The sequence below is a fragment of the Penicillium chrysogenum genome (assembly GCF_028827035.1).
Source record: "Penicillium chrysogenum strain IBT 35668 chromosome Unknown utg000002l_segment0_segment0, whole genome shotgun sequence".
NCBI classification, from domain to species: domain Eukaryota; kingdom Fungi; phylum Ascomycota; class Eurotiomycetes; order Eurotiales; family Aspergillaceae; genus Penicillium; species Penicillium chrysogenum.
This window is the reverse complement of record NW_026622750.1, coordinates 6960689-6974095: the sequence shown is the minus strand read 5'-3', so window position 1 is coordinate 6974095 and position 13407 is coordinate 6960689. Positions and strand designations below refer to the sequence as shown.

Genomic DNA, 13407 nt, shown 5'->3' with positions numbered 1-13407 from the left:
GGGTGAAGGCGGACCACCTTGGGATCCCTTTTATGTATCTCCCATCCATTTCAACAGATGATATACGGAATAGACAGAAAATATATCTAAAAGCCGAACCAGAGAGGAAAACTGAGTGCGTCTGCTTTGTAAATAATGGCGCCATCCCATGGATGCTACTTTGCAATCCTGAGCATTACTATCGGCACTACTACCAAGGATCCCCCAAGAAGCCTCCAGTCCATGTAGTGCAGCGAACAATAGCCGCAAAAAGGTAATAGCCATTCCCTGCGAATTATTGTCCTTAGCAGCACACCTCCCACATCGAAAATATCCTTGCATTCAAGCTTCAACAAGGTCGGCAAGCCCGAAGTCGCCGAGTAAGACATTATTAATCTACGTCTTCATTATGAAAGTGAGTAAAATTACCTAACTATTTTGTTCATCTGCAGAGAAGATGTGATCCGTCAATATTGCCTTGAGCGAAACGTATTTCGAACTACGATGTATTTTAATCGTGATTGGATCAAAATATAATATATTAAGGGGTCAGTAGAAACATTGGAAGGCAATATTGAATGCCATTGTCTGACATCTAGATTCGACAACGGCGGAGTACAACATACAGAGTAGACTAGAGCGTCATGATACCTTTTTCCCCCTACGGGCCGATCATTAAACCATTAAGGGTTGACCTCGGGAGCTTAAAAGGGGTTAGTTAATAATAGATCAATGTACGTATATTGTATAACTAGGTGACATTAATAAACCCCTAATGGAACCCTTCCAATGGGCTCGATCATGCAATGACACCGATTCTCCACTAGGGTATCTCTGTCATATTCCCCTTGTGCACTGACAAGGTCTATGTACTACCTATAGAACACTGTAAGGTGCCTTGGGCCCACCTACCAATGTAAGTACATACTAAATGCAACAAATTCAAGAGGCCCTCAATGTGAAATAACAAGAAACTCCAGGGCTCTTTCCAAAGCCGGATGGGAATATCCGGGGAGATCGGGCGAAATCATCGAATGCAGCGGGATCCAGGGAATCGTCAGGACCCACTTCTGCATATTTTTGGAATCAACCAATCGGTTCAACCAATCGGAGGGCTTAGAACAGGGTTAAAGTGGACAAGCAAACGTGTTGCGACCCACCAAATCCACAGAACTACGCTGTGGCGGAATCTAGACTTGAATTTTTCATGTCTAGAGCCTTTGCTTTCGGTCTTTTAGAGGGTCTTGAGAGGGTCTTTAGGAGGCTTACTTCTTTCCGTTTGCATTTCTCTCGACTTCCACTTTTCACTTTTATTCTCATCTCTCATCTTTTTGTCTTTTCAACAATTTCCTTACACATTCTTTTACTCCTTCCCTTTTTCATCCTTCTCATTTTTCAATATCAACACTCGTTAAACATCCAAAAATGCGTTCCGCTCAATTCCTTGCCCTCGCGATGGCCGTCGCTACCTCCGACGCCATCTCTCAGGGTTTCAACTACGGTGCTCTCAAGGTTGACGGCAGCCTCAAAACCCAAGCCGACTTCGAGACCGAGTTTGCAACTGCCAAGAATCTCGTTGGAACCGACAATGCCTTCACCAGTGCCCGTCTGTACACCATGATTCAGGGTGGTACAACCAACGGCCCCATTGAGGCCATTCCTGCTGCTATCAAGGAGAAGACCACCCTTCTCCTGGGTCTCTGGGCTTCCGGTGGCGACATGAGCAATGAGATCGCTGCCCTCACATCCGCCATCAACACCTACGGTGAGGACTTCACAAACCTGGTCGTCGGTATCTCCGTCGGCAGTGAGGATCTTTACCGTGTCTCCGAAACTGGTGTCAAGGCCAACGCTGGTCTTGGTGTCGGACCCACCGAGCTTGTTGACTACATCAACCAGGTCCGCTCCGCCATCTCCGGCACTTCTCTGAGCGGTGCCCCCATTGGCCACGTTGACACCTGGAACTCGTGGACCAACGGGTCTAACTCGGCAGTCATTGAGGCCGTCGATTGGCTCGGTTTCGATGGATACCCGTACTACGAGAACACCGACCCTAACTCCATTGACGACGCCAAGGCCCTCTTCGACAAGGGCGTTGAAAAGACCAAGGCTGTCGCCGGTGGTAAGGAGGTCTGGATCACCGAGACTGGCTGGCCCGTTACTGGCCCCACTGAGAACCTCGCTGTCGCCAACACCGCCAACGCCAAGCAGTACTGGGACGAGGTTGCCTGCCCTCTGCTGGGCAACACCAACACCTGGTGGTACATCCTCGAGGACGCCGGTACCACCGCCCCCAGCTTCGGTGTCACTGGTTCCTCCACCGACACCACCCCTCTGTACGACCTAAGCTGCAAGGCCTCCACATCTTCCAGCTCTGCCGCCGCTTCCTCCAGCACCTCGGCCTCGGGCGCCGGTGTCGCCGAGAAGTCCGGCTTCGTCTCTTCCGCTACTTCTGCCTCCCCCACTGGGTCCGCCGGCTCTGATGCCTCTAGCTCCGATTCTGGTGCCTCTAGCTCCGGATCTGGTTCTGGCTCCACCTCTGGCTCCAGTTCTGGTGCCTCTGGATCTGGCTCCGGCTCTGGTTCTGGCTCTGGTTCCGCCAGCTCCCCCGCTGGCTCCTCCTCTGTCCGTCCTACCTCTGCAGCTGTGACCAGCGGTGTCCGCCCCTCTACCAAGCCCAAGTCCAAGAGTGCTTCTGCCTCCGCCTCTGCTTCCGGAGCCGCCTCTAGCTCTGCCTCTGGTTCTTCCGCTACCGCCACTGGTGGCAGCAACTCCGGCTCAGGATCCTCTGCCTCTGGTTCCGGCTCCGGCTCCGGCTCTTCTTCTTCCGACTCCGCTTCCGCCTCCCCCAGCCTTCCCGTCAGCTCTGCTACCCGTGTCGCTGGCTCTGCCGCCGGTGCCCTGGTCGCTGCTCTCGCTCTTGCTTTCACTTTCTAAGCATTTCATTTTCCCTGGGCGATTCGGAGTGATTGGTTGGATGATACTCACCTTGTCATTTGATAGTCGGTGACCGCCTGGTTTTATGTAATATTTCTGACTTCTGTTTACAACTGTTCAAAAACTACGTTAGTTGCTAGCATCGCATGATTTCCTTGTATGTTATATCAAAAAATATCAAACATAACAATCTGAAATCCATCTATCTCCTAGCGTGTCAGGTCTGAGTATGTAGTCTTTTGATTTATTCGCTTTACGATTTGAGTTCTGCTCATCTATAGATGTATGACATGCAATACGCGTAACCCTAATCTTAGAGTCGAAGATGGATCGAGCTACTAGTGGAATATGACCCTATCGCCCTAGAGAGACACGAAAGTTATAGGGGATTGATAGAGGGACCCCCCTCCTTGGCTAATAGGACCCCCACTGCCTGGAAAACTAGTCACCGCCTTCTTAATCGGGTAATGCACTACCTCGACGCCTGCATCTATCTACCGCCTTCCTCACCGCCCTCGAGGTTTTACACCGCCTTCGTGTCAAACTACCCCCCTAACACTATAGGACGATAACAGATACCTACAATTTGTATGTAAACACATAGTAAAAATAAGTCACTTTTGTCAGCACCCAGATCCATACGATACAGACCCAGCAGCCAGACCCAGCACCATACCCAGCACCATACCTAGCACCATACCTAGCACCATACCCAGCACCAGCACCGAGGCCAGCACCGAGGCCAGCACTAAGTCGTAAGACGTGAATACAGACGTGAAAGGGGCCGGAAACGCGCGCGGGGACCTAGTTAAGAAGCATATTTAACCTGTATGAGTATACCAATGCTTAATTCAATAAGAATGTGCAATTTTTTCTGATCAAAATGCATGTTTTTTTACTATGTAAACCGGAATTCCTATGGTGGTGGCAGAATTATATGGCAGAAAACTCTGCACTGGCAAAATTATATGGCAAAATCTAGTGTCGTACCTGATTAGGAAGGCGGTGGGGTATACGCCTTAATATTCAGGCAGGGGGGGTCCCCATTAGCCAAGGGGGGGTCCCTCTATCAATCCCCAAGTTATATATGGATGTTATATTTCAACTAGCGGTCCTCTACATCTACACGACTTAAACCACCGGCAACCCTGTTCACTAACCGGATACATGGGGTCTACGCCATGTTTCTGTATTTATAAGGGGTGTTGCGGTTTCCATGTTAAAACTTCCTTCTTCAACAACTCTCAATCTAGCTTACAATGCAACTATACAAAATGGTTCATATTGTAAGTTTCTCCTTATCGTATACCAGGGCGTGGGAACATGCTACATGAGAACAGCAACTCACAATATGATTGACATAGAAGAAAGGGAAAAAGAAAGAGAAGAACGCGCTAGTTTTTGGACTTAGGATCACACGTCAAGTCAGGTTGTGCTGTATCTACCATTCCTTCTTCAGGCCCATGAAATCCTTATCCTGGGTCACAGCATCGCCCGCTGCCTCAAACACCCTGAGAGTCTGAGAGTTCCTCTCCTTGACGTGACTTGACATAATGTCAATTGCATTCGCAGCCTGCTCTGCAAGAAGCTTCTCATCTGCTTTTGATGCTTCATCGGCAATCTGATGTAATCGCTTAAGCCAGTATAACCATCTCCAGGGACTAAATCCACCAGGTGCTCGTTGACCTAGCTCCGACTGGACAAAGGTGAAGCCACCTCTTCCAATGGTACTGTTAGAGCAATCATTCCATGAGACATCGGATAAGAGTATGATGTCATGCCCGGCTTCTCGGATCCAGGCACATGCAGATGGAAGTAACGAAGCAATAGTAAGTACATGCATCGTTCGGCGACGGTCTTCGTCATCCGGCTCATTAGAGCTGCCAAGGGGACGCTCGGACTCGAATGTATTACGAAAAAGGACCAGAGCGATCTGGCAAAGCCGATCGTTCACAATGCGCGTGGACGCCAGCTTCGCAAGGAAGGACGCCGAATTAAGGCGCTGCTTTGAGTCCATTTCCGCACAGTCGTTGATCCAGCACTCTGCCATGTCTGTCGCGAGGAACGGCAGGTCGTTCCAGACTGTCCCATCGGGAGTTCTAGCAATATCAATGCCACCGCCTGGTGCCGGCCTGGTTAGAGGCCCGCGTCCCCGCGTCCGGAGGATGTCGAGGACCCATCTGTCTTGCTCAAAGCTTTCGTGGGAGACATGTTTGGCACATTGGTAATAGACGTACCGGAGAGAATGCAGATACGGCTCGCAGGAATCAATGGACTCGCGGCTCCGGCAATAGCTTTGACCCATGATCCATGCTCTGTTATATGTCACAGATCGGAGGAGGTCGAAATTCCCTGCTCGAGCAGCCTCCTCCAGGTCCACCCGATCCGCTGGGCCGCATGCAGCGAAGCCGCAAGGGCTATCTCGCGGTGCTGAGCTCAGTGAATCTCTTAGTAAGTCGTGCATCCTGAGTACAGGAGCGTAAAGAGCTGGCAGTACCGATGATGAGTGTCACGAGGGTAAATCTCTAGAAATAAGGTGATGGAGAGATAGAGATGAGATTAGAGGGATATATTATTTATAAAATAAGAAAAGGCTGAGGGGTAGATCTCTGCGGCAGGCAGCAACCAATCTTTTCCAATCAGACCGGTATACCATTGGCGACACGTCACTGTTCAGGGTAGGAGACCCGGGATCAGCAAAAGATCAGCAGAAGGCGTGTCCATGACTCGATATTTGGGGCTAGATACGCTGACTATTTAGGGGGAATCCTGCCCAGCTGGTCTGACTAGACTCTAGTGCTGTAGCGCTCCACAGCAGACTTGAAAATAGTACAATGAGGCGAATTATAGACGTCGAGATAGCAGTTCATACTCAATGACTCAATGCCGGTATAGTGTAGAAAACAGGACATATACTGAAATGGAGCAACCTTGTGTGTGTTCCTCTACAGTGCTTCACAATCAACCCAGTAGCACAGAAGTATCCGCCTTAGGAAGCGGTCATCTCCTGACAAACACACTTTCTACTGTAAGAATCAAAATAGCATCCCTTGTTCTCAATTGCGTCGGTACACTGTACGTAGAAGTTAACATACTCCTGGAGTAATGGGATCCAGGGCAAATTACCTTTTTGAACTCGCAATAACAGATAGCGTTCAGCCCACTTTGTGAATCATAATGGCATTGATTGGTTTCTGGAAAGCATTTCTAGTTTGAAAATATCAGGCCCTTTGTACCTCAATGAACCTTAAAGAGACTTACTCCTGGGTACCTGATCTGGCGATTGTTTTCATTTCTGACATCCAAGTCATTTGAAGTAGGAGAACCAGGGCTCGCTGGGCTAGCTAATGCTCCCAGGGCAGCAGAGAGGGCAAGTCCAAAAGACGTAAAGGTAAAGGCTTTCATGACGACGGCGTGCACCTTTGGTTACTTGGGAAGTAGGACTGGTGTTTTGGAAAAGGGATTTGCTGTTTTCATCTAACCTCCAGCATGTTAGGTTTGTAGCCATCTTATATAGACTCGATTTCGATCCATGGTGGGGGCTCTCAGACAGGACAACAGTCGGAGGCTTACGGGTCGTTGGAGGCTGGGTACCTGGGCAAACTCGCAACAACAGTAAGGTACATGGGAACATTTATGCCGTTTCAACATGCCAAGCGTCCATCCAAAGAAGGAATATGCTGCATCGACCAATTGTTCGAGGCTATATTGTTAGCTTATTGTTGGTATACGGCCACGGGCCGACTCCGCAGTTGACTAGCCGCTGGCTCCTTTCCCCGAACCGCACAACGGAGAAGGGTACCAATACAGAAAATGCGTGACGTTAGTGGATATCCCCTATTGGCATCTTACTGGCGGACAACTAAGCGATAAATACACGCCCGTGCATTAGCGTTGTCTCAAGATTGCGGCCCAGCCTTGACCGACGCTAAGCTTATATATAATAACAATAGTGTCTCAAGAAAAGTGGAGTAGTTCACAGCTTTATGATAGTACTATCTATGACTAATGCTCGATCCATACGGTACTTCTGTCACTCGATCCTTAGCATTGAGCCTTCGTAAGGGCTGTGTTTCCTGTCCAATTTCTATTCTGGGCCAATTTGGAGAGGGCGCCGAAGGCAACATTGTCCATGAAAGTATTCCGGCTTCGCTTCTGAACGCGATGTAACATCAACTAACGTAGGAGGATCATTACCTGCGCTAGAAGCCCGGCGGCAACGAGACCTATTCAAATCCCTCAAGCACTATGGTCATTGATCGCCGTTCAACAGGGATCCTGATCCATATGAACGGGGTAGGGCAACAACAAGAACCCGCAGATCAATCATGGGATATAGCGTAAAAGTACCTAGGACTATCCACCTTCACGGTGTCAATTAATAAAAATTCTTAGGCGAGTCGGCGGCGTATCTTCGGGTTACAGTCTTGAGCTAGTAATACAGTGGCCAGAGGGTGCTTAGGGATACTAGATAGAAGCTAACTATACATTTTTTATAGTTGTTGGCGCTATAGAACTACTTCGACTGAGACCGAAGGATCATGGCTTTTTTGATATCTTTGTGTTTATCAGGTGCATTGACATGGACCTTGGCTTCACAGAACGTAGTAACATCGAATCTACAATGTATGGCCATCCTTGATTAAGATATGGTATTGAATACTTGCTTGTAAAGTATGCTGGATGATACATGTGTCACTGCTCTGCCTGGTGTTAGGTAAGAACTCGCCCTTGCTGAGCCTGCTCCGAACCCTGCCATCGTAGTCGCTTATCAAGTAAACATTATTACCAGGGTCTGATACCAATCCATTTAATGTTATGCAAAGGTGACCACGACTTCCGTCCCGTGTCTCGGTATGGCCAGCGCGGTGTCGTGGGGCATCTCCTGGCAAGGCAGATTTGTGCTACGATCAGTACTTGATTGAGATAAAGGACTCAACTCTCGAGCCCAAGGGCGGCGATCCACGAGCGGAGTCCATAGGAAACTAGACGCTTGTCGGGAAGTTGAACTCCAGGACCGGTCGAGTGGGCAACATGGCCGGAATCCCCGTAACCAGAAGGATATAAAAGGGTCGATGCTCGCTGCCTCTGGACGACTTCTCTACTACCAACGCACTTAGGCACTCTACCTACTACCATCCAGAATCTATACAATCTTTCTGTCTTTCTCTGACCAATAGCCCTTTATCAAAACCACCACAATGCAGCTTATCAATCACGCCGTTTATGCCGCCACTGTCCTGGCCACCATTGCGGCAGCAGTCCCCGGCCCAATCGTTGCTAGAGGTGAAAAGTTCCCCGTTTCCAATGGTGACAAATCCGTCATGGTTGAAACTGAACCCTCTGCGGAGACCGGCAACGTTTTGATGGCCTTGGGCGAAGGGGACGTCGACTGCAAGGGCTCTGCCTTTTGCGAAAAACTAGGTTCTAGCTGTGATGATGCTTATCGCAAGGTTATTCCCAGCAACACCTATAGCACTTACCTGAGGTATGTCTACGCTTTAATGAGAATGGATGATTTGGCTTTTCACTAACTCGACAAAGCGCTTCCGATACTGGATCTTGCAGTGGAACCTGCGGTCTTTTTGTCAGCGGCGACCACTGTGAAGTCATGGGGCAGGATTTGATGGACGCTTACAATGACATTCGCAACCGAGGCCATTGCAACCATTGCGGACGCAAGCAAATCGCCAACGGCTGTATGATCAAGATTGACCGGGTGACGGGTTGCTAGACAAGGCTGCGCCGTGTTGATTGAGAGGTGCATACCATATACATGTATTTAGGGCCACAGAGTGGCAGCTTTGGCTTTCAGTTTCCAGGATTTAGTTGAGATGTCCGACTGTTCCTTAAGGACTGGAACAAAGTAGTTAAGGCTTTCTCAAATGTACCGGACCGTACTAGAACTCTCATGGTGAACATTAGCTGCTTATAGGGAGGATTTTCTAGGGTTAGTTACATCGTATTTAGGCTGTCGTAGCTAGAGTAATCGTTCTTAACTCACTCCACCCACACTCGGGAGGGAATACGGGATCTCCATGGGGCTAACTTACAGCTAGTCATATATTTCGGAATCCGGTTAGTTGAGAGGTCAAAGGCGACGATATTGTGGGTCATTTAGTTGGTCCAAATGTGGACTGGATGACCCGTTCAGGGATCTCATCATTACCTGTTTGGGCGAAAAGGCCCCGTTGTCTCTCGTCCCCATGTAGGCTGAGAGACAATCCCTGAGCCGCTAGCTCAGACTTCTGCCTGGGGGAGATTCGGTGCCCCCCAGGTATCCCACTTACCATTCTCGCCATTTTCAGCATTCTCACCATGCACCGATCATGGAACAGTTGGTGTTCCCTTCGGCGGATGATATTCGCAGTCGCTATTGGGGCTTGCGGTGTTTTCGTCTACCTAATATGGTTTGGGATGAACTCAGACCGTGATAATGTCCCCATGCTCCTCACACAACTTATCCCAGCAGGCCACTGCACCTGCCAATCATCCACTTCATTTCAATGCGCCGACTGCCTCACCTGTCTCGCCTCGCCACCGCCATTGGAACCAGAACACCTTGCAACTTGGAGTTTCCAGTACGGGCGGGACGACCAGAACCTAGGCCTGAGCCAGAATCAGTGCCAGGCAGCATTCCCCGGTCTCTCCCAGGACATCCAGCGAGGGGTCGAGTACTGGAAGTCGCGAGGACGCATATCAAGAGAGGATCTGAGCACGGTCCCATTCAAAGATGGCATGGCCCGCGCCATCATCTCTAACGGAGACTTGTACGTCGTGGCGACAAGAGCAAAAGGGGATGACCATCGGCGCAAGATACTTGGTACTCTAGGATCTATCCATCGGGCGCTATCCGCGTCCTCAAATCGTACCTCCCACCCCACAATCGAGTTTATCTTCTCGATCGAAGATCGCGTGGATGATGTTGACGCGGTCAGCCACCCGGTCTGGGTGTTATCGAGGAAAGCATCTGAGGAGTCGGTCATTCTGATGCCCGATTTCGGGTACTGGTCCTGGGACAAGAGTAACATCGGCCCATACGGACAAGTCGTACAGAGCGTCATGGCCGCTGAATCCAATCTGAAATTCGCGGATAAAGAACAGAAGCTGGTCTGGCGGGGTAAGTTGAGCTTTGCACCAAAGCTGCGTCGGGCGCTCTTGGACATTGCACGGGGTAAGCCTTGGAGCGATGTGAAGGAGCTGGATTGGAGCAAGAAGGCCAACTTCTTGTCGATGGAGGATCACTGTCGGTACATGTTTATCGGGCATGTCGAAGGTACGTTTCTTTCACCCACCTGACTTTGCCCAGGTGCTGTACAAGGCTGACAAAGACATCGTCAATATCCAGGTCGTGCATACTCGGCATCCCTTAAATACCGACAAGCCTGTCGGTCCGTCGTCGTGGCGCATCAGCTGCAGTATATCCAACATCACCACTATCTCCTCGTATCGTCCGGTCCGGAACAGAACTACGTGGAAGTCGAGAGAGACTTCTCCGATCTCCCGAAACGCATGGACGAACTCTTGAAGAACCCGGCCAAGGCAGAGCGTATAGCCAATAACAGTGTAGAAACCTTCCGAGAACGATACCTAACTCCAGCTGCTGAGGCATGTTACTGGAGAGCTCTGTGGGAGGGATGGGCTGAAGTCTCAGCGAATGTCACACGCGACGTTGAACGGCCGCCGGTTGACAGGGGACTTCGATATGAATCTTTTGTGTTGCTGGACAGTAACGATATGTTCAAGTACTCATTTGGATCGGAGTAAGAGGGATATGTTTTTGTATATAATAATATAATAGCCGATATGATATGATATATAAATGAATCTATAAGTGACAACCATCATGATATGAACGCCTTTGCAGGTTACATATGTACCTTCAGGTCTCCCTTGCTGGATTGGTCTTTACAGCGATGCAAAGTAAATTGTTATTAGCCTGAGTCCAAATTCCAACCCGAATGCGGAAGTTGGAGAATATGGATGTGATGGGATGTGATGGATGTGATAGGACGAGATAAAGCAGTCACTCAAGCATTTCAGGACTAGACTCGAAATATAGTCCAGTTTATCGTGATCGACACTTTCATTCCTTTTTTTTTTTCCTTCCCATCTTTTATCTCCCTCAGACATGGATCGAGATCAGCAGAAATACGATGTCCACTCCACTATGGAGGTGGATGGCCCCTCAAACAAGAACAAGCCGACTGCACCAGATGAATTCGACGAGAGATACCGCACCACCCGCATGGAAATCTGGGCCTATTATGCGTGCGTGGATTGCTGAATTGACCACTGTGCGGAAACTAAACACCATCATTTGCAGCTATTACATTGGAAATAATGGCTTGTCGCTCTTCAGTGGGTCTACTTGCATTTCTCAATCAGGAAATTCGCGAAAGCAGAAGCTGACCTCATTGTAGACTTCGCGCCAACTGCTTTCCAAAACTTGCTCTACCAGGCAGCGCCTTCCGATGGACTGCTCGACTTTATAGGCAGACCACGCACGATCAACAGCATCGTACTTCTCTCGAATGGAATTTCCTTTGCGATCCAGGTCGTGATATTCCTGGTAATTGGCAGTTTTGCCGATTTCGGCCACTGGCGACCCAACATCTTGATCGTGCTGTCAATTATTGCCTACGCCATCGGCTTTGGCTGGTTAGGTGTCCATACCTCGGACAAATGGCATGTCGCGATTGGTCTGTATATGGTCGGTTTGATCGCCTATCAGACCACGCTCACTTTCTGGACCGCTGCTTTCCCGGGCTTGGCGCGCAATTCCCTCGAGTTGAAGGAAAAGGCGGACGCATATGTCGCGGGGACGATTACTCGCGATGAATACGACTATGCGGACAGCATGATGCGCAGCAAACTTGCCAATGTCGCTTTCTATGTTCAGTCTGTCGCGGAAATCTTTATTTTGGCGATCATCGTGGGTATCATGTTCGGGTTGGATGTCAATGCCAGTGAGAGCAATAACAACTGGGGGCTGAGCGTGCTGATCGCCTTCGCCTCTGGCGTGTGGTTGCTCGTTTCGATTCCGTGGTTTGCTCTTGAGAAACGCCGTCCCGGTCAAGACCCTGGGACACGGTCTGTTCTTATTGCAGGACTGTGGCAGCTATGGTATGCTATGAAGCAGATTTGGCATTTAAAGCAGAGTCTCCTCTATCTAATCGGTAAAACTCTATGTTCTATTATGTCTATTGTGTGTGAGTATTAAGTGCTAACGGTGCTGGCAATAGGTTATTTCCTACTTGGCGACTCTCTGAACACCACTGTGACTGTTATTGCCACTTTGCAGAATAGCATCGTTGCGTATAATACCCTGGAACTGACATACCTGCTTATTGTTGGTATTGCTGCACAAGTGAGCTTGAAGTTCCTGAGCCATTCGGTTACAAACTGACGGCTTTCTCTTAGGCGGTTGGCATATACGCATTTTGGACAATTCAGCAACGCTTCAAGCTCGGAACCAAAACCATGTTCAACACCATCGCCGTTGGAATCGTCCTACTTGATGGCTGGGGCATGGTCGGCATCTGGACCGACAAGTTCGGCTTCCACAATGCATGGGAAGTCTGGGTATGTCAATCCCACTCTGGCATATGGGAATCAATACCTAATTGAATATATATATGTAGGTTTACCAAGCGTTCTATGGCCTTTTCATCTGCCCCTGGTACAGCTACTCGCAAATCATGATCTCGGAAGTCACACCACGCGGCCACGAGTTCCTGTTCTTCAGTCTCTTCAGCATCATTGGCAAGACCTCGTCTTTTATCGGTCCCATCGTCTCCAGTGCAATTATCGACGCAAGTCCGTCGGGAAATGTCTCGATGCCATTCTACTTCTTGTTTGCGTTGAGTGTTGTCAGCTTTTTGATACTGTTCTGGGGTGTTGATCTAAAGAAGAGCCAGAGAGAGCAGGAGAGGTTCTTGTTGGACAAGTTGCGGCGGTTGAATGCCAGTACGTCGTCTTCTGATGAGGGGACTTCTGCAGCAGTCTGAACTACTATCTTCAGATGTCATGAGTGGTTGACTGTTCTGTCTGTCTACATAGTACTATACGCGCCACGACTGCGATAGGAAATAACGACATGAAGCGGCTGTCTACCGAATACAGCCATTGATAGAAAGAGGTGGCCAGTCATAGGTTTAAGAGAAAAGACGAGGGACTTCAATAATCACATCAGCCCTAAGAGAATACCTAAACTACCTAGCCACTGGTCATGCTTCTTAACCGGTCTATGCTTTTCATTCATGGATAGAATTGGCTTAACACAAGACTCTTTCTTTTTTTTTTTCTTGACTGGCAAAATTTGAGAACAAATTGAACACGGCTGGTCATCGATCAGATGGATGAAGAATTTTACTACCTGTTCAAAAACAATTTGTGTGAAGTAGATCATTTCTTGGTATTGAACAATATAACAATATTTTTGTAAATGTACACACCAGCTTGGGGCGTACACGGGTTGCGTTGCAACGA

At 49.0% G+C, this 13407-nt stretch overlaps 5 protein-coding genes across 5 annotated transcripts; 4 read left to right on the top strand and 1 right to left on the bottom strand.

Annotated features, from left to right (window-relative positions):
- Nucleotides 1–1404: 1404 nt before the first annotated feature.
- On the top strand, nt 1405–2916 carry bgt2 (GPI-anchored beta-1,3-endoglucanase EglC; the record flags this gene model as incomplete). Its single annotated transcript, XM_056711618.1, has 1 exon — nt 1405–2916. The coding sequence occupies one exon, from the start codon at nt 1405–1407 to the stop codon at nt 2914–2916; it is 1512 nt and encodes a 503-aa protein (XP_056570039.1).
- Nucleotides 2917–4357: 1441 nt separating this feature from the next.
- On the bottom strand, nt 4358–5380 carry N7489_005865 (DUF3632 domain-containing protein; the record flags this gene model as incomplete). Its single annotated transcript, XM_056711617.1, has 1 exon — nt 4358–5380. The coding sequence occupies one exon, from the start codon at nt 5378–5380 to the stop codon at nt 4358–4360; it is 1023 nt and encodes a 340-aa protein (XP_056570038.1).
- A 2737-nt stretch (nt 5381–8117) lies between these two features.
- Nucleotides 8118–8650, top strand: N7489_005864 (uncharacterized protein; the record flags this gene model as incomplete). The annotated part of the gene is made up of 2 exons (XM_056711616.1): nt 8118–8404; nt 8461–8650. 2 exons carry the CDS (start codon nt 8118–8120, stop codon nt 8648–8650), a joined length of 477 nt encoding a protein of 158 aa, XP_056570037.1.
- A 584-nt stretch (nt 8651–9234) lies between these two features.
- On the top strand, nt 9235–10683 carry N7489_005863 (uncharacterized protein; the record flags this gene model as incomplete). Its single annotated transcript, XM_056711615.1, has 2 exons — nt 9235–10192; nt 10265–10683. The coding sequence occupies 2 exons, from the start codon at nt 9235–9237 to the stop codon at nt 10681–10683; spliced, it is 1377 nt and encodes a 458-aa protein (XP_056570036.1).
- Nucleotides 10684–11047: 364 nt separating this feature from the next.
- Nucleotides 11048–12926, top strand: N7489_005862 (putative autophagy protein (Atg22); the record flags this gene model as incomplete). The annotated part of the gene is made up of 6 exons (XM_056711614.1): nt 11048–11187; nt 11243–11277; nt 11340–12095; nt 12162–12286; nt 12340–12501; nt 12561–12926. 6 exons carry the CDS (start codon nt 11048–11050, stop codon nt 12924–12926), a joined length of 1584 nt encoding a protein of 527 aa, XP_056570035.1.
- Between the last annotated feature and the right edge of the window lie 481 nt (nt 12927–13407).